The 19,104-nt window shown below is 34.6% G+C and overlaps 2 protein-coding genes across 2 annotated transcripts in view; both read left to right on the top strand.

The window, feature by feature from the left end:
* Window positions 1-17,521, top strand: part of LOC108359514 (uncharacterized) — a 101,220-nt gene extending 83,699 nt beyond the window's left edge. Inside the window, exons 2-6 of the mRNA XM_017611415.1 lie at window positions 11,692-11,769; window positions 11,825-12,006; window positions 12,198-12,396; window positions 12,509-12,615; window positions 17,298-17,521. Of these exons, the coding sequence (XP_017466904.1) occupies window positions 11,692-11,769; window positions 11,825-12,006; window positions 12,198-12,396; window positions 12,509-12,615; window positions 17,298-17,420 (689 nt within the window). The 3' untranslated portion in view covers window positions 17,421-17,521. The remainder of the gene's footprint in view (window positions 1-11,691; window positions 11,770-11,824; window positions 12,007-12,197; window positions 12,397-12,508; window positions 12,616-17,297) is intronic.
* LOC108359513 (uncharacterized) lies at window positions 6,592-8,756 on the top strand. Its single transcript, XM_017611414.1, has 2 exons — window positions 6,592-8,383; window positions 8,434-8,756. Coding segments are annotated over exons 1-2 (1,263 nt in total). The 5' UTR covers window positions 6,592-7,122; the 3' UTR covers window positions 8,436-8,756.
* Window positions 17,522-19,104: the final 1,583 nt, after the last annotated feature.

The following is a 19,104-nucleotide window of genomic DNA, read 5'->3' as shown; positions in this document are numbered from 1 at the left end:
CAAAAATTTAAAAAAGCTCTCATTCTCCTCCAAGAGATCAATATAAGTGTCAATTTTGTGTTAATAAGCTGCAGTAGTTACTAAAATATAGCAGTATTCGTATTTCTGCAAACTACCGTTATGTGGGAGGTAGGCGTGGTTGTTGTACGATTTGCCCATTTTCAATTCCATCTGCCCTTAGCCCAATAGAGATGCGTGTACCAAGTTCCGTTAAGAGATCTCAAATTGTACAGAGAGTCACGTCTTAATCGATTTCTCTTTTCAGTCTTATCAATTATGTATACATTTGTCTTGCCTTCTATCTAAATTCCTTTAGGCTGTTATGCGAACAAAGTTATAATACCCTTGTGCACAAGTGCGCGCGGGTATAAAAATATGCTATGCAGAAAGTGGAACTAGCAGCTTTTACCGCGGCGGCGACGATATATGTATGTATGTATATGTAACATCAACATTTTTGTTTTCACTAAACGCCCTGCAGCAATAAGGCGGCCAATTTTCCGTTAAGGACTAGTACCTCACTGGTTAAAATTTGACTGGTCCGAATTGGAGATTTGCTTGCATCGAAAATGTCAGCCTTCGACCAGTCCCCAAGGAACCGGCCTGGAGATAGACGAAAAGTACAGTTTGGCAGTGACAGGGTGATGTTGTCTTGCAATTCAATAAAAAAATTGAAAGAACACCACCCTGTAAATGTCCCAATCGTTTGGTCTGGCCTTGATGCAAAGTGAACATTTGAACTCACATTTACAATGGCAAAATTTATTTTTTTTTGTGTTTCCAAATTATGAAAAAGCATCTGCGAAGTGCAGAACGCAATCTTACTCCAACGAAAAAGATCTCCAAAATTGGACTAGTCCAGGACTATCTTATGGTTAGTTTTGATTGGACCGGTCCTTTTCCAATGACACGCCAATGCTAAAAATGGCAGTTGAAACCATTGGCAGGGGAATTATGAGGGACTAGTGCTGGTAACAATAGGGACTATCTGTGGGCTAACCTAGGGTGAGTCTGAATTGCTGCAGGGCGCTTTTGAGATATACATATACATATGTATGTATGTGTGTATGCAGGTCGTGAACTCAAGAAAATTTGTGCGAGTTAATTTGCCTTTGCGAAATCCTTGTTGTATGAAATACGGGAGGAGATAAAATGCGTCAACTGATTTGTAATAATTGCCCCATATTGTAGCCAGGTTACGAACGATTCCTTCCCGTTCCCACGACAGTCGGGTCTACGTAACCGGAATGACCTAGATTTATATTTGCCCAAGGACTGTCGCTCCAGCAACACTCCCCAAAATCTCTTTGGGAACTTGTATGTACACAACAACAACAACGATTCCTTCCATACAATTGGAGAAATGCCCTCTTTAAGTGACAAATTAAATAAGGCCAGTGTTGCCATACATGCACTTTTCCTACCAAAACTGGTAGGTTTTTTTTATATTTGGTAGTTTGGTAGGCTAGATTGGTTTTTGATAGGTTGCACGACAATAATAACTATTAGCGAAAAATAAAAAAATATATATCTTCAACAGTGGCGGATACCCCCCAGTGTGTTCCAGGCGGGAGTTTTCGAAAACGAAGTCTGTGTTCGCGAATGTCTTCACTGAAGGACAAATAGGATCAGAATTAATATTATGTCCAGGCATGGGCAGAGAGTTAGCAGGTGCTAAAAGAGCGTAAGCGCCGCGTGTACGTATACAAGCGAGAGCGCAGCGAGAGCGCAGCGATGAGAACACGACAGCATGCAAATGAATTAGGCACACTAACACATTCTCGCTTTTAGCTCACGCTTGTTTGTGTTAGTGCCCACCTCTGATTATGTCTCAAAGTCAGACAGCGCTAAAGGCCTTAGACTCTTTTAAATGGCATCAAGACTTGGGAACCACCTCGGAGCTCACAATAGCCTAACGCTGTGGTGGATTCCGGAACATGAAGGGTTCGAAGACAACGAGAGGGCTGACTGTCTCGCAAAGCGTGGGGCCCAAATACGCTTAAGCCTTTCTGCGGTATACTTAAAGGACACGCTGCAGAATTACTTAGGAACTGGGGAGAATCTCACTGCAGAATTACTTAGATAGAAACATATTTAGTTGATGTAAGTAAACTCTCTCCTAAGTATAGAAACTTCTAAATGACGCAAATATTCTCATGAACAAAATTGTTGTATTTTCACACACTTAATACATACCAGTATAAATTAAAGTGCAAAGAAAACGGGCATTAACCTCCACAGTATTTTGCATATGGGGAAGCATTTGTCATTTTCTTTGTTTAAAGTGCAAATTAATAGATCCTAAAAAAGAAACAGCATTCATGCATAGTATTTTATCAAGGCGGTTAAAAGATATAATTGCTATATGCATTTAGACGGAAATTACATATTTTCTTTTTTAATTTTGTTAACATACACCAACTGACGTCATACTATAATATACCTACATATTTACGGGTAGGTGTGTACATACATATGTCTCGCCATTCCAGACTCTGCCCTCTTTAATAAGTAATCATCATCGGTACGCTTCTGTGATATGACTCACTGCTTTCTGATCTCTGCTGGCAATTCATATACACTTAGTTCTTGTGTGACGCCTCTATCTACATACTAATTCCCAGCAAAGATCGCGACTACTCCATGCAAGCATGTAAAGAGTACACTGTAAGAAGTGTTGCCAACTTTTGAATTTCAAAAAGCACCAAAACTTAGAAAAAAACGCGTTTTATCACACTAAAAGCACACAATTTTTTTGAATCAAATGATACTCTTTTTGTAACAGTTTGTAGTTAACAAAAGTAAAATAATAAACAATATTTACAAGTATAAATCAATACAAACAAAAAACTTTTTCGATTTCATAACGATTGAATAGCCTCTACACATGCTATTATGAATCATGCTTACGAAGTAATACGGAAGTACTGCACCTTAAAACTGGTATACATATCTCGAGAAAGAAAAATCGAATCGCAACAAACCAAAATAAATTTTTAAGGGGAAGAGTAATACTAAATGAAGCCCTAAGTAAAAAGAAAAAATTGTTGTTTTCAAAATATTAATCTCAAATATCTCCAAAAACCGTATTTTTGGCACTTTGAGGTTGGGACATCTCACGTCATAGAGCAATTCTGCGGCCATATTTGGATTCAGCACCAAAATATCGACAAGATACGATGTGTTTTACTCAGGTGGTAACTGTGTAATCAATCAAAGAATGTAAAATTATCTAGAAAAGAAATACTTAATTTAAGAAGAACGTGGGTTTGCAACTTCAGCTTTTTATCAATCATGGTTGTATTTTAGTACATTTAAATTTATAGATTCTTGTAAATTCAGTGCCGCCACAGCTTTAAATATTTCAAATAATTTTCTGTTCTAAGCACATATCTATGGGAAATTTGAGTACCGAAAAAAAGCACTAAAAAAGGCACCAGGCACTAAAACATTTTTTTTGCGTTTTAATTTTCACAAAGTTGACACCAGGTTCACAATTTTTTTTATGAAAAGATTTTGATCGGCAAAGGAAAAAAATGATAAAAAGAAAAATGAGTTGCGCATTTGGAAGCTGCAAAAATACCAGATACCACTGCAAGGAGGACGGTATAAATTTTTTCAATTTACAGCGCTTTTGAAGCCAGCGGCTTGTATGTTCTCAACATTTTGCTACCACGGATATTAGCATTAATTAATTATTAACTATTGTTATTCCAAATAAACGACGAGATGCTGTGCCAAATATCTTTCGGGAAAATAACCGCATTCCAATATCCGTAGACGAGGAGGCGGAGGTAAAAATTGGTTTGCGTCTCCACGATTATTTAGTTTTTAATTTTTTTTTTAAATAGCTTACAGAAGAGTATGAAAAAAAATAATTTCTCGAAAACATGAGTCCACTTAACGATATCGAGTTTGATGGGCTGGAGAATCTTGCAGGTTACCTTGTGTCGAAAATGGGTCTGGCGCAATTCGGTTTCAGGTTAATAATTATACTTTCCTTAATTGCATATCTGAAGGAGGTTTTTATAAACCAAGTGCTGATTTTTCTGAATATTTTGGAGCATTTGAACTCGAAATTTATTAAAACGTATGGTGGTAAATTAACAAGTTCAAATTTAAAAATAAATTTATTGTACAATCCAAATGTTACTATCGAGGAAAGAACTGTAAAACGTTTGTTTTTTTTGGAAGGACATTTGTTCGAATACGATATTCAAATATAAAGTTAAAAGAGAACAGAACTAAATATGAAAATAAGAAGATGAGAAAAATGAGAAAAATTACATCTTGATGGGTTTGTTGAATTTATTAAATAAAAACATTTAATAATATCAACGCAACATACACACATACATACTAGAGGGCTGCATGAATTCATTCAAACTTCTAGCCAAACAGACTACAGTAGATTTGAATATTTTACTTCACATACAAAACACTCAGCGTTTGGAATTTTGTAAGTTATGAATATACATTTTGTTTTATATTTTCTACCTTCAAATGGAAGAATGTGAATGAATGAATGGAAAACATTCAAACTCATTTCTGTAAAAGTTTTTTTCTACAAACAAGTTTTTTCGTATGTAATAGGAGCGCAGCAATACATACATACATACATATGTATGTTTGTACATATGTGCATAGAAAAAATATTTTTGGATATTCATACAAGAAATTGTCATTTATTTCAATTCAATTTATTTTCACTTTGTTTGGAAGTTGTAATGTCGACACAAATATCAGAACAGCTATTCACTCAAATTCAAAAAAATGTTAAGCCAAAATCATTCATTCGTTTTGTATATGAATAATTCAAAAGCCGTTTTGAATGCATTCATGCAGGCCTCTAATACATACATATAGATTAATTTTCAGTTTTGGGGTAGGAGTGAGAAATATCACAAACGTAAGTACATATACCATTATCCATTGTATTTCGAAGATGTATATCATGTACTAAACTTGTTTGGTTTCGTCTAAGAAGACTAAAATATTCACACCCATTTACTGTGAAAGAAATTCCCATCTCGAAATTCCCTAATTTATTTTTAAATATTAACAATATGGTAACGCTGCTAGCAACATGAACAATTATGAAGCTCATAAATCTCAGTATCCGTCAAAAAGTGGTTTATGGAAACTACCTTCATTTTTTTATCATGGTTACATTTATTTCAGTAAATTGTTATTGCCTGCTATTATGGTTACAATGTTTTTCAATCAAACTGGTGGACTGGGAGCTATCAATGAAATCAAAAATTTCTCAAAAACTTGTCTGTAAATTCCGCCTTGAATTCTAGCTTAACGACATATAACTGAAAATTTAGAAGTTATAAGTTATTTTTATTACAGTCAAGTTATTGTTGAAAATTGGTCATCGACATGGTTGTCAATTTCCTTTGAAGCCCAAGAGAAGGTTTGCTCGGGATGTAAAAGTTGATTTTTTCGCATTACAGTTAACTACTACACGTCGGAAAACTTTTTAAAATTTGCAAACTACTTGGTGTTATTAAATGCACGATTATGTAGCTAAAAAACTAATTGTTCAAAATAATACGAGTAAAGGAAAATTTCTTGCTTGGAGGATGAGCAGCCAACTGTTAAAAATGTTATAATAGCTCGTACATAAATAAAAAGAATTTACTTCAACTTACGAATACGTATGGGAAATGGTATCCCAAATGTATCCAATTGGATACATATGTATCAAAACGGCAACACTGTCAATGATTTTTGCAAAGTTACATACATACATACATACATATGTACATATGTACGTATTTCTCGCTTATTTAAATATCTTAAGATTCATTATGCGGTATTTCCAGCATATGTTATTCGTGGCTGTTTTTTTGTTTATTTCAATTTGTCACTAGGATTGATAAATACGATTGATAAATATGTAAATATCACATGTATATATGCACATCTTCGACTTAGAGCACAAAGGTGCTAAGTCCACTTTTTGACAGATATTATACTTGGTACTAGCAAGTGTTTTGGCACATCGTATTTGGGTAATAAAATGAAAACGGGTGAATATTTTCCAGAAAATTTTTTACAAACATATTTAATGTACATATAATCGAATGGCTAAATACACTGGTCGACGGCCAAAATTTACCAGAGACGCCGTTATGAAATTCGTATGTAAAATCACCCCCTGATTCCGAAAATCAAGGTTATTTTTAATTTTATGGTACCGTTTTTGAGATATTTGCAATTTACCGTTTTTGCAAAAAAAAAAAAAATTGGGTCCACTTAATCATATATATCTCAAGAACGAATTAAGCAATTCCAAAACGGTTTGAAGCTTTTAAAAGGTAATAAAATTTTCTATAAACTGTGCATACAACACTTTTTGCTAGGCCCTGTAGATTCAAAGATAACGAACAATCATTACCGATTTTTTCAATTTTTTTTGTAAAAATATAAAAAAAATTGTACTTTGCGGGGAAGGATCTCGAAAACCTTTTATTTTTTTGCAGATTTTTTTTTTCTCCCTAAGCTCTGTTGTATTACAAAAAAAATAAGCTATCATCGAAGAAAATCGATGCAAAACTACGTAAGTTATAAGCGATCAAATAAAAATACCCAGGTTGCGCAACTTCAATGTATGTACCTATACATACATACATATATTAAAGGTATAAAGTGCAAGTGAGATATTATCCGGATAAACGAATAACACCATAACAATGATAACACTTTTTCTTTAAATAAATCAAATAGTACTTTTAATACTCGAATTGTATTATAGTAGGTAGAGTGGTTGCATCGAAAGGAAGAGTGGTTGGGTTCGAAACCTGCTGTAGGCATGTAGTTATAAACATGTATTTCCGTCAGTTATGGGTAAGTATGCAGGTAGATTTTCAAAATTATAAGACACAGAAAATTTCTAAAGCCTACATCTAAAACAGGTAGTATTTTCTTTTCCCGGCTTGTTATAAAAAGGAACCTTTCTGTCTAGGTAAGATTTGATTTTTTCAATTTTATTCTTGTTCCGAGTATAAATATGAGTTAATGCGCTTTGAAACTTCATAACATCTTCAAGGCTCGCCGGAGATAGTTCAGTTCATAAGTCTAATTTCAAAACCGTGATTTATTAAAAAAAATAAAATGAGTAAAAGGACGCGAGAATTTGAGTGTAATAAGGATCCAGATATGTTCTGTTTCATGTGTGGCCAATATACTATCATAAGGCGACGACGAGTGTTCTCAGATCATATCAAAACTTTATACTCCAAGTATTTTGGAATTGAGCCTAAAAATGCTGAAAAACCATGGACACCGAACACTTTGTGTACATCGTGTCGAGTAGAATTGATTCAGTGGGAATCAGGACAACAAACAAAATTTGATACACCAATGATATGGAGAGAACCTACTTGCCATTCAATAGAGTGTTATATTTGTCAAACAAAAGTACTTGGCGTTGGAAGATCAAGAGGAGTAACCTATGCTAGCGTACCTACAGTGACATTACCAGTACTACATTCAACGGCAGTTGCGGATCCAGTTCCATTGTCAACAGTAACATCTGAGTGCGGGGGATCAAGTTGTACTGAATTTCGCATGGAAAACGAAAGAAACGTTCTGTCACAAGCACAACTTAATGATTGGATAAGAGATTTGGAACTATCCAAGGAAAAGGCCGAGATCCACACTTCTCGTATGCAACAATTTAAATTTGTGTCATCCGATGTTAAGGTGACATATAGTAGAACTCGTCACGAACCATTTTCCAAACACTATACCAAGAAAGACAGTATATGCTACTGCAACGACATCCCTGGTTTATTCAAAGAGTTTGGTCAAACATATGATTCAAAAGAGTGGCGATTGTTCATAGACGGCAATAAACTGAGTTTGAAGGCTGTATTATTGCATATTGGTAACAAAAAGCCTTCTATCCCGATTGCACATGCAGTAAATACAAAGGAAACCTACGAGGAAATGCAAAAAATACTCAAATTTATCAAATATGAAGAGCATGATTGGAAAATATGTTCTGATCTCAAAGTCGTTGCAATGCTATGCGGTCTACAAAGTGGCTACACCAAGCACTGCTGCTTCCTCTGCAAGTGGGATAGCCGAGCTCGTAAGGACCACTACGTCAGAAAGGATTGGCCGGAAAGAGTCGAGTTTACCGTTGGTGTGGATAACATCAAATACACCCCTCTTGTCAAGAAAGAGAAAATCATACTTCCACCCTTACACATCAAGCTCGGTCTCATTAAAAACTTTGTTAAGGCTTTGGACAAAGAAGGCGAAGCATTCGACTATTTGAAAACAGTTTTTCCAGATATTTCTCAAGCCAAGATAAAGGAAGGTATTTTTGTTGGACCACAAATAAGAAAGTTGATCAACAATAATCAATTCAAAGGACTACTCTCATCAGTTGAGGCAGCAGCGTGGGAATCCTTTGAAAAGGTCGTTGCTTCTTTTCTCGGTAGACACAAAAGCCCTAACTACGAGCAGATAGTGAACGACCTAATCAATAATTATGCGAAAATGGGCGTAAATATGTCTTTAAAAATTCACTTTCTCCACTCACATTTGAGCTTTTTTCCGGCAAATCTTGGCGACGAAAGTGATGAACATGGCGAAAGGTTTCATCAGCAAATGAAATTAATTGAGAATCGATATCAAGGATTCTGGGACGTCGCAATGATGGGTGATTACTGCTGGTTTCTCATAAGAGAAACCGATCCTAAACTGAATAAGCGTCAAAGTAGAACACATAATTATTTCGACAACATAGTAAAATCAAATTAAGATAAAGATTGTTAGAATATAGTATAAACATAAATAAATTTAAAAAAAAAGTTAAAAATATGGGTAATTTCATTCATAAATTGAACTTTTAACTCAATAGAAACAGAGCATAGCTAGATATTTCACTCTTCTTTATACCATACATACGTTTTGAGGTATACGTTGAAATTGCGCAACCTGGGTATTTTTATTTGATCGCTTATAACTTACGTAGTTTTGCATCGATTTTCTTCGATGATAGCTTATTTTTTTTGTAATACAACAGAGCTTAGGGAGAAAAAAAAAATCTGCAAAAAAATAAAAGGTTTTCGAGATCCTTCCCCGCAAAGTACAATTTTTTTTATATTTTTACAAAAAAAATTGAAAAAATCGGTAATGATTGTTCGTTATCTTTGAATCTACAGGGCCTAGCAAAAAGTGTTGTATGCACAGTTTATAGAAAATTTTATTACCTTTTAAAAGCTTCAAACCGTTTTGGAATTGCTTAATTCGTTCTTGAGATATATATGATAAAGTGGACCCCATTTTTTTTTTTTTTGCAAAAACGGTAAATTGCAAATATCTCAAAAACGGTACCATAGAATTAAAAATAACCTTGATTTTCGGAATCAGGGGGTGATTTTACATAAGAATTTCATAACGGCGTTTCTGGTAAAGAGAAAAAGTTGAAATTTGTGGTCCAGTGATATTGAAGATAGAACACCAAATTCGAAATACCCTTATGGGTCGATTACGGACAGCAACACAACCATGATTTGGATGCCAGCTGGCAACAACACTGAAGAGAAAATTTTTATTGCAAATAGCAACTATAGTCAGTTGCTGTAGAGTTATCGATAATCGAAATTTGACTGTGCGGGAACCAGCAAGTGGTTGTAAACAAGCTGTGCTAGTAAAATGAAATTATTAAAATAAAGAGTTTTAAATAAAAGTTTGCAATAATGCTAACTTCAGTGAACTATTTTTTGAAGAGGTAGAGCAGCGCATGAACACGGCCTCAGTCAGGCGCCATTTAAGGAATAATTCCAATCCTCTGGCGCTACTGCCTGCACTGTAAGCAAATTTAAAAATTTGGTATGTCCCTAGGTTTAAAAGAGGTACTCAAATTGATAGAGGAAAACATTTTCAATCACTGTTCGTTTTTTTACACCAAAAGCGTGCACTCCGAGGGAACTACAGTTTCGAGTTATTGCTTTGTTGTTATTTTTAAAATATTGTGTAAATGCAAACTACATTGCAAATACATTGTTGATATCGTCCAAACTAAAATACTTGATACACTTTTCAATTTTCGCCCCTACATACGCTCTAGCACCCGCAAAAATGTAGCTGCCTGATTACACACTTTGTGAACCGAAGTCCGGTTGCTATCGATAATCGACCCATTAACTTTCCTTCCAGTAGCGCTGTAATTTAACGTTTTTCGACAAATCGATCCCAATCGCGCCCCCAACTAAAATCCTGTATCCGCCACTGAAGTGCTGGCTCATAACTTGAATCATAAATGACTCCTAAAAGATTCATATAAGTGTCAAAATTTTTTTGTTTTTGAAAGTCATATTTTATACCCAGCTAGGAATCCTTTCGGACTAATATCCCAGCAAACACAGTCTCTAACGTTAGAGAAATTTGGATTTCTACATTAGATAACTAGAGTAATTCTCTAATCGTTCTCGAGTCGATGACGAAGTTAGAGAACTACATTAGAATTCGATTCGAGAACGATTAGAGAAACAACGCAAATTCATATAAATGTAAATAAGCAATATTCCAAATGAATGAATTCAAATGAATGAATTATACATTATTTTTAAGTTCAAATAATCCATTATTATTTTATTGCGAATACATTTAATATACATTTTGCAAACAATGCGTTGTATTCAATAAAGCAAAACAGCAATTTGAAATTCACATTCGAATCCAATTAGAGATCAACATTAGAATTCGATTAGGGAATTAATATTTTCTCGAGTCGAGAACTATGTCCCATTTTTGTTGAGATCGCTATGATTCTCGATAGTTTTTCGAGTCGTTCTCTAACGTTTGAGATTGGAGAATGTGGCTAGTTCTCCAATCATTCTCTAATCGATGACTAACCTCAATGTTTGCTGGGATATTCTGAACGCTCAGAATATGTTTTCGGGGTGTACATGTTTTCAAATGCTTAGTTTGAAAAAATATTTTAAAATTATTGTTTTGAAATAACATGAAGACATTTTTCGGATACAAAAATTAACACAAATGGAAATCGTAAAAACTTTCTCTGCTGGCTGGGAAGCGTATGTGCATACACACACATAAACATTTCCACTCCACCGCAAGTCATATTAACAGCGATTCGAGCGCCACCTAGATGTCTAATAGCAGCTTGGCATAACAGCGCCGCATCAGACAACTGCTAAGCATTTATCTACATATTTTCGCATCGTTCAGTTCAAACACCTCAAATACACATCGCGTTTAACATGGCACGTTAGCCGAGTGTGCTTAGCGTTGGGAGATGGGTGAGGCTATTTTGGCATCTCGGGTTCGAATCTCAATGGAGCTGGTTTTTCTGGGAAAACAAGATTTATTATAATATATATGCGATTTATATTGGCATAATGTACCAACTAGATTTCATTTGGAATCTACCAATGGATGGCTCATTTCCACATAGATCGCAGAACAAATATATACCGGGTTATTCTCTCAGTTGCTACATTTAGTTCATAAGTGATAGTGCCATGAGAATTTCCCAACAATTTTTATTTATTTTTTTTTTTTTTAATAAAAGTTATTTAATTTAGGTGTAATACATCCATACATACATAAAATTAAATAAATGAATAAAGCATAAAATTAAGATATTAGATATTAGAACTGAACATAACATTAAAAATCTATGTGTATTTCTCATATTTTTAGCTACCACAAATTTCGTGGGGAAGTTTACGCAGAGCGTACGTCGAATTGTACAAGATGTCAAGGACGAAGGAGCGCCAAGTAAGAAAATGTCAGGTTTGGTTTCTGTTTTCTATTTTAATTCGAATTTTTACAGGTGGCATGACACGCGACGAGGTCATCGATACCAATGAACGTTTGAGAGCTTTACGCTTACGGCTAGAGGAGTCCTATGATACAGCCAAGAAGGCGCTTATAACTCTGATGAATAAATATGGTGATTCGAAGAGCCAACGTAATGTGTTCCAGCGTTACCCAATGCTAAAAATAATGATAAAAGTGAGTAAAAAAATTTTAATTTTCTTAAATTCCATGCAAACTTTCAGACGACAGCCGTGGAACTTGTTTTTTCAATAACAGTTCTTAGAAAAAAAAATTTAATTTTAATTTACCAATATAACAACAAGTAGGTACTGTTTAAGTATAGAGAAAACTAATTTTTCAACGCTAAATAATAATTCCCCCATCAGGATGTTATTCGCTTGGAAACGCAATATTGGACGTTGATTGATATACCTAGGCAGGAGAAGCAAGAAACGGTGCCGTCGTATGTAATGCGCGCTTGTGCGATCATGGAGAAGACACAAAAGTCTGGCGAGGGTGTGAAGACTTCAGCCAAATTGGCTGAAGAGGCAGCGGAAAGGCGCGAGCGTATGGAACGTTTGGAATGTGAGTGCATTAGCAATGTATACATACAGATAAATAAAGACTTTTTTTATATATATGTAATTGGAAAATACATATATCTTTTAATTTATTTTTGTTTTTGTTTTGTTTTCAGTCATGACCACTGCACAAATCGAGCACGAGAATACACAACTTATAAATGATTTATATCGACTGCTGAAAAAATATTTAGGACTGCGGCATTTAATCCGAGTGCTCAAGGTTAGTGAAAGATAAATATTTGTTAGTTAGTATTCGCGTATCATTTCAATTGTACAATAAAAAAGCAAAAATAATTGAAGGTGAGTAAAAATTGCCTTGAAGTTTTCAAAACACTTTTCAGGTAACAAAAATCATTCTTGAAGGTAAGAAAACTACCACAAGAATGGGAAAATTTATTATACATATATGCTTGTAAGAATTGTAAATATTTAATGATTTCGAATGAAATTTACCTCAAAGGTACGCGCCCCTTCCAAAAAAAATTTTTTTTACTCAATACCCTAAAAATGTGACTAGTACGAGATAAGTCAAAAAAAAGACCATGCTACTAGCACCACCCTGGATTTCACGACATGATACGAAGTATTTACACATTTCCTTCTGTTCGAGCGTTTCCTTTTTAAAAATTTATTGTTACATTTTATGTACAATGTACATTAGGGTGGGTAAATTTTTTTTTCGACATCGTTCCTAGCAGATTCGGATTCTACATAAAATTCTAAGAAAAAAAGCCCTTTAGACCATAGCTCTAAAATCAATTTCGAGCCTGCGCAATTTTAAAAGAAATTATTTTTAATTAATACTAAGTCCATAATCAGATTAATATTTACTAAAGTGTTAGGAATGTTTTTTTTTTGTAATAAAGAATTGTGCTCGGGAGTTTTGTGATATGAAAAATTCGTTTCTGATATTTTTTTTTTAAAGAACCGCAAGATGGCGCTTCAAAGCAAATCTACTATATATTTGTGGAAGTATGTATGTATGTATGTACCAGGTTGCAGCCTGAACGGATGTATAGAATCGAATAAAATTTTGCCAAAGTATTGCAATGACTCCTGGACCTATAATAGGGTAAAAAAATTGAAACTCGCCAAGGGGAGGAGGGGATGAGGGATACCTTCCATAGTGAAAATTTTTAATCAGCTCTAACTTCGGAATTATAGTCACATGAACTCGAAATTTGAAATGCACTGATACCTATGTTAGGTGCTTATGGAAAGATATATGTATATAAATGAGTTTGTAAAAAGGGGCGTGGCACATCTTATAGGTGTGGAATCTTTTATCAGCTATAACAGCAGGCAGTATTAGTGATCTCATTGTATTGGATTTTGAAGATTTGTTATAATTGATCAAAGTTAAATTCCAATAAATTATAGATGATATGAAGTTCACCGGGTCATCTTCTAGTCTTTAATATATACTCAGTTAATATACGGATTAATATTTACTAAAGTGTTACGAACGTTATTTTTTTAATACAATAAGAAAAAAATAACTATAATTTAAAGGAATGACACACAATGGCTAGAGTCGTCGCATGTGTGTATTCTTTCATATACATATATATGGGCCGTTCTTACGGTTTATATATTTTTCATCCACTCGCTTATTCCTTACCGAAAATTTTTTTACAGTAACGAACAAAAGTATAGGACAGTAAATTTTAAGCAATATAGGCAGAGTATTTTTTAGAAAAATTCCAAGTATGCAGTTTAATAATCCATTAAATTTTAGTTTATCAAAGTGCAGGTTTCAAGTTGCTTGAAAATCTGAATATAAAATTACAAATTAGTATGCAGATTTATTGAATTTTCCTGAGTTTTTCACAAAGTTTACACATTTGATTTTTATGTGTTTTTTGGTGTAGTATGAACTATGTTTTTATAAAAAATTATCGGAAATAAATTAAAAATTTTGCATATATGTTAATTTACTGTGCCAAAACTTTTGTTCGACACTGTACATATAAAAAAATACCTACAGTAACTTCTCCCGTTACAATAGGAAAAAATATGTAATTTGCTTTGTAGTGCAATCTTGCGGTTCTTTAAATAAAAAATAGATATCAGAAATTAATTTTTCATATCAATAAGCTCCCAAGCGCAGGTTTGTATTAAAAAAAATATATCCGTAACACTTTATTAAATATTAATTTGCATATTTTATCAATTCGTCGGAATATGTTTTTATGTATGTTACCGCGTAACTTTGGACTACGTTATCCGTTTTCTATAATTCTTTTTGAAAGGAAAGGTGGTTCCTCAGAGGTAGTCTCCTACTAATTGAGTGTAGATCCGATAATTGGGCCATGAAGAAAATAACGGTACTTTTAAATTTGTATATGAGAATTGAAGTCGGTTTTGTTTTTTTGTTTAAATTTTACTCCAGTGTCCACAGCTTCTATAAAAGAGTCGTAGGCCATATTTTTTTGTTAGTTCAATTGTGGAACATTTGTATGAACTGCTTCGGCTAATACTTCGGCTTTTGTTCGCTTTTTATATCGAGGCTGAGTGCATTGTTCGATGGGGTGATATCATTGCCAAACATGATAGTACTTTGTTTGCCATCAATAAACACTATCTTGACGGAGTTACAGTATTCCACATTGATGCGAGCCTCAAAAGTTTTGAACAATATTTGCGAGTATGGCTTTTAGTTTTTACCGCTCAGGTAGGTGGCAGGCCTATAGAAAATATTTCTTAATCAATAATTTTTCAAATACTTTTCGCTCGACACCTATATTATAATACATACTTTATCTTATTAACTTAATTGAATTAAATTTTCGAAATTGGTGGCAACTCGACTCAAAAATATTTTCAGTAGTAAGCCTTCTTAAACCCTTTTAATTTGATACCCATATTGCAATATTTAATTTATCTTATCAATTTTATTTAACTAAATTTTGAAACAGGTGGCAACCCCCCTCAAAAATATTTTTGCCTGTAAGCCTTCATAACCTCTTTCTTTTGACACCCATATTGCAATATCTAATTTATGTAATTAATTTACTTATATTGGGATTTTTAAACAGGTGGCAACTCTCTATTTTTTCTGGTTTTAACAATCCGGATATTATAAAAAACAAACCAAAAAAATAAAAATATTCAAATCGGTCAAGCTGTTTTCAAGTCTTAGCGAGGCTAACGGACAGCAATCCAATTTTATATATAAGATATCTTCTTTTAAAAATGCGTAGGCTCGAAATTGACTTTAGAGCTATGGTCTGGAGAAATTTTTTTCTTAGAATTTTACGAAGTATCCGAATATGCTAGGAACAATGTCGAAAAAAATCGATCCATACAAATTGACCCGCCCTATTGTACATATATATATACATACATAGGTTAGGTTAGGTGGTTGCCCCATGTGTCATGGTCTTACTTAGACAAATAAGAGATTGTGATACCTTTGTGAAACCACATTCTGAACATTCTCCAGAATCCTCTCCATGAGCGCTAATTCCGTGCTCTCATCTCCAACGTCAACCCCACGAAACAGCCTCTCTACACTGTAGATGGATCCTCCAGAAGAGCAGCCGTCCGCAATGCTCTCAGCATCCCGTGGATCTGATTCTCCAAGCTCCATGTTAACGGAATCAGCGGCCTCCCTGCTTACCTCCCACGCTACTAGAGGCTGAGGGTTATCAACTTCGGATCCGGTCGGCAGGTTTCTGAGGACCACCTTCTGGAAGCCATAGCTTATGACTCCCTTGGTGTCGCCGAGAGCACCGGGGACTCTGCATTTGGCAGTGAAGAGCATCGCTCAATACTCAAAGCTAAAGACATGATTGTACTACCACCCACTGATAAGGTCTGATCATGATTCGATCACGTCGCTGTATCAACAACACAGAGAGAACGGACCTACATAAAACTCTGAACTCTAAACTGAGTGAGTAGTTTCCTTCTGACCCAACTGACGTCAATTGGAGTTGCCAAGTGAAGTCAAGCGCTTCCCTATCAGCTGTTCCCATCGCTCCGGTATTGACCGAACCATCAGAATACAGATCACATTGCGACGTCTCACAGCGTGACCCTATAGACAGCGTCTTTACTGCCGTCGTCGCATGAATTGTTGCTGTGGGTTTGCCTGGATCCAACTATTTGCTCAGTGGCCGTACGTTCAGAACGATAATTTTTTTTCACTTGGGTGCAGATAATCATCCTAGCTGATGTTAGGTCATTGAATACTAAGTAGATTTAACACACTGCAAAGTCGATCAGCCTTAATCCGTTAGAGAAAGGTTCGTCGTGTGGGCAGAATTTTATATCGGGACGGGGCACCGTTTACAAGTACGATTTATGAGCTCATAGAAGTTATCTTTGACCTACAGTATTTTTCTTGCGTTGGAGCAGGCCGAAATTGAACGATGTGTTGAAGAAACTCGCTCTGAAGGAGATTGTAGCGAGTGTACTAATATTTGGTGGCGAAGTGTCTCTCCCACCGTAAATCCATAATATGCGTCGCAAAGTCCTATTTTTTCTTACCGTACCGTATCCACTGCATGTTTTGGATGTCGGTTATGTACGCCATTGCACTAACGAGGGCATCAAACAGGTGAATGTCTTTAAACTATAGCAGGTGCACCCCCTGTCTAACAGATGCAGCCCACTTCAGTTAGCCCTCAAACCGAATAATTTTGAGTGGCCCCGCCAAAGCTCCCCCACTTCTGGAATGGTCGAGCAGCTGCAATCAAGCAAGACCCAGAAGACTTCATAACGATCATTTCACTCAATTGCCCACTTTTCAGTTTAACCAGCAATTTCAAGCTCATTAGTCTCGACAATCACTTGATTCAATACCTCTCGGTAAAGTGTTTTTAGGAATTATCGAATTATCGCTTTTAAGTTCATTATTTTATTTTAAAATTGATTCGCATATTTTTTTCGTTTAAGGAGGAATATGGCAGCTCAAAAATGTATCCGATTTTCCCGCGCTACACAATGCTCAAAGATATGATTAAAGGCATCATGCACGATCCGGATTATATGGAAGTTTGCCATGAAATAAATAACTGAGTGGTAGACTAAAGAATAAGCCGAGTGAAATGTGGTCAAGGATGCACCATCATACCTACATACATACGTATGTATAAGCAGCAAAAAGATGTTAAAATATTATAAAGGAAAAAAATTAATACACATTTGCAAAAATTCATAGCAAAGTAATCAAATAAAAACAAACAAAGTTACTAAGGCAAAAGTAGTCGACTTGGATAAGGGGCTTTAGTGGCTTAGGTTTTAAGTTATATACATTAAGTAAATAATGAAATTTACTAAAAATACATACACAAAATGGCTTTAATAAGCAGTTCACTAGCCAATTTAAGTTCTTACTCGTATAATGGAAATATTTTTTAGGCAAGAAAACAAAACACATACTATACAAGAATTTAAACAGTATTCACTAGTACCTACATACATACATGAAATACACATATACACTACATATACGGTGGCAAGAATGTAAATAGGACAGAGACATTTAGCAAGTTTTGGCTATTTTTCTTTGTTTACAAATTTTTATTTATTTTTTTTATAAAAGTGTGGCTTAAATACTTTCCAAAAAAAACATGTAAATTAAAATTTCAAAATTTTTTTGAGTACGCAGTTTTATTGCACTTTAAATTTTAGCATAAACTGCAAGTTTGAAGTAGCTAGGGCTCATTGTTGATTTTTGGGATTTTTTTGTTTGCACATTTTCTCCATACAAAGTATGTTGGACAATTTTTTGTATGTATAAAATGAGCAACACCTAACTCAAAAAATGGCAAAATTCAACGGTCAGTTCTGGCTATTAAAATTTTCCCTGAGTGCTCACAATGTTTCTAAGAAATCTAATTGAAAAGCTCAAAATTTTGATAAAACTTTGTCGAATTTTGCTAATTTTACTAACATGGTTTTGGTTAGGCAGCGAGCTACACTTTCATAAAAAAATACTAAACATTTAATAAACGAAAGGTAATTAGCCAAAGAATGCTAAAATGACTCTTCCCTATTTACAATTTCGACACTGTACATATATGTACATACATACATACATATCTGCATACATACATACATGCATGCTTACAAATATTTTTTGAAAAATACGTATTTGCTGTTCTATCTATGTGCATATAAAATTTACCTACATTACTGCCTTTTAGGTAAGTAAAGATATCAAAACGGACTTTCCACTTGGAACACTTGCCAACTAAAATGCCGAAATTCGTACATTTGGCAAGCCAGTTGCAAGGACAGGCATAGTCAACCACAAAACCACAACACAACTACTACATATATGTATGTATATATATGTATATACTATATATGGTATGTGTATTATACAAAAACACTAGCACAATGAAGGCGAAACATACATATACAAACATACTTGGTACACAAAAAGTAACTACTTTTAGTAGCTCAACTTACTTAGAGTTAGTATGTACAGGCATACATACTTACATACCATATAGAACATACCAACAAATACATATACCACCGAACAAAGAACTATAGTAAATCGGACGCCAGCCAGTGTACTCTGGCCCTACGCTGTGGTGGCCTGTAACAGCTAAAGCTGTAAAATACAAATAGTAAATATCAACAAACACTTTTACTCCTACATATAAATGTGCGCTTAAATTGCTTTCTAAAGAATTTACTATCTACAAACGACATACCTACAATAAAATACTAACAAACATTACAACAAGCA

Source organism: Rhagoletis zephyria, unplaced genomic scaffold (genome assembly GCF_001687245.7).
Source record: "Rhagoletis zephyria isolate East Lansing unplaced genomic scaffold, Rhagoletis_zephyria_1.1 Rzeph_scaffold_00402, whole genome shotgun sequence".
In the NCBI taxonomy this organism is placed as follows: Eukaryota; Metazoa; Arthropoda; class Insecta; order Diptera; family Tephritidae; genus Rhagoletis; species Rhagoletis zephyria.
This window is presented reverse-complemented; position numbering and strand designations above follow the sequence as displayed.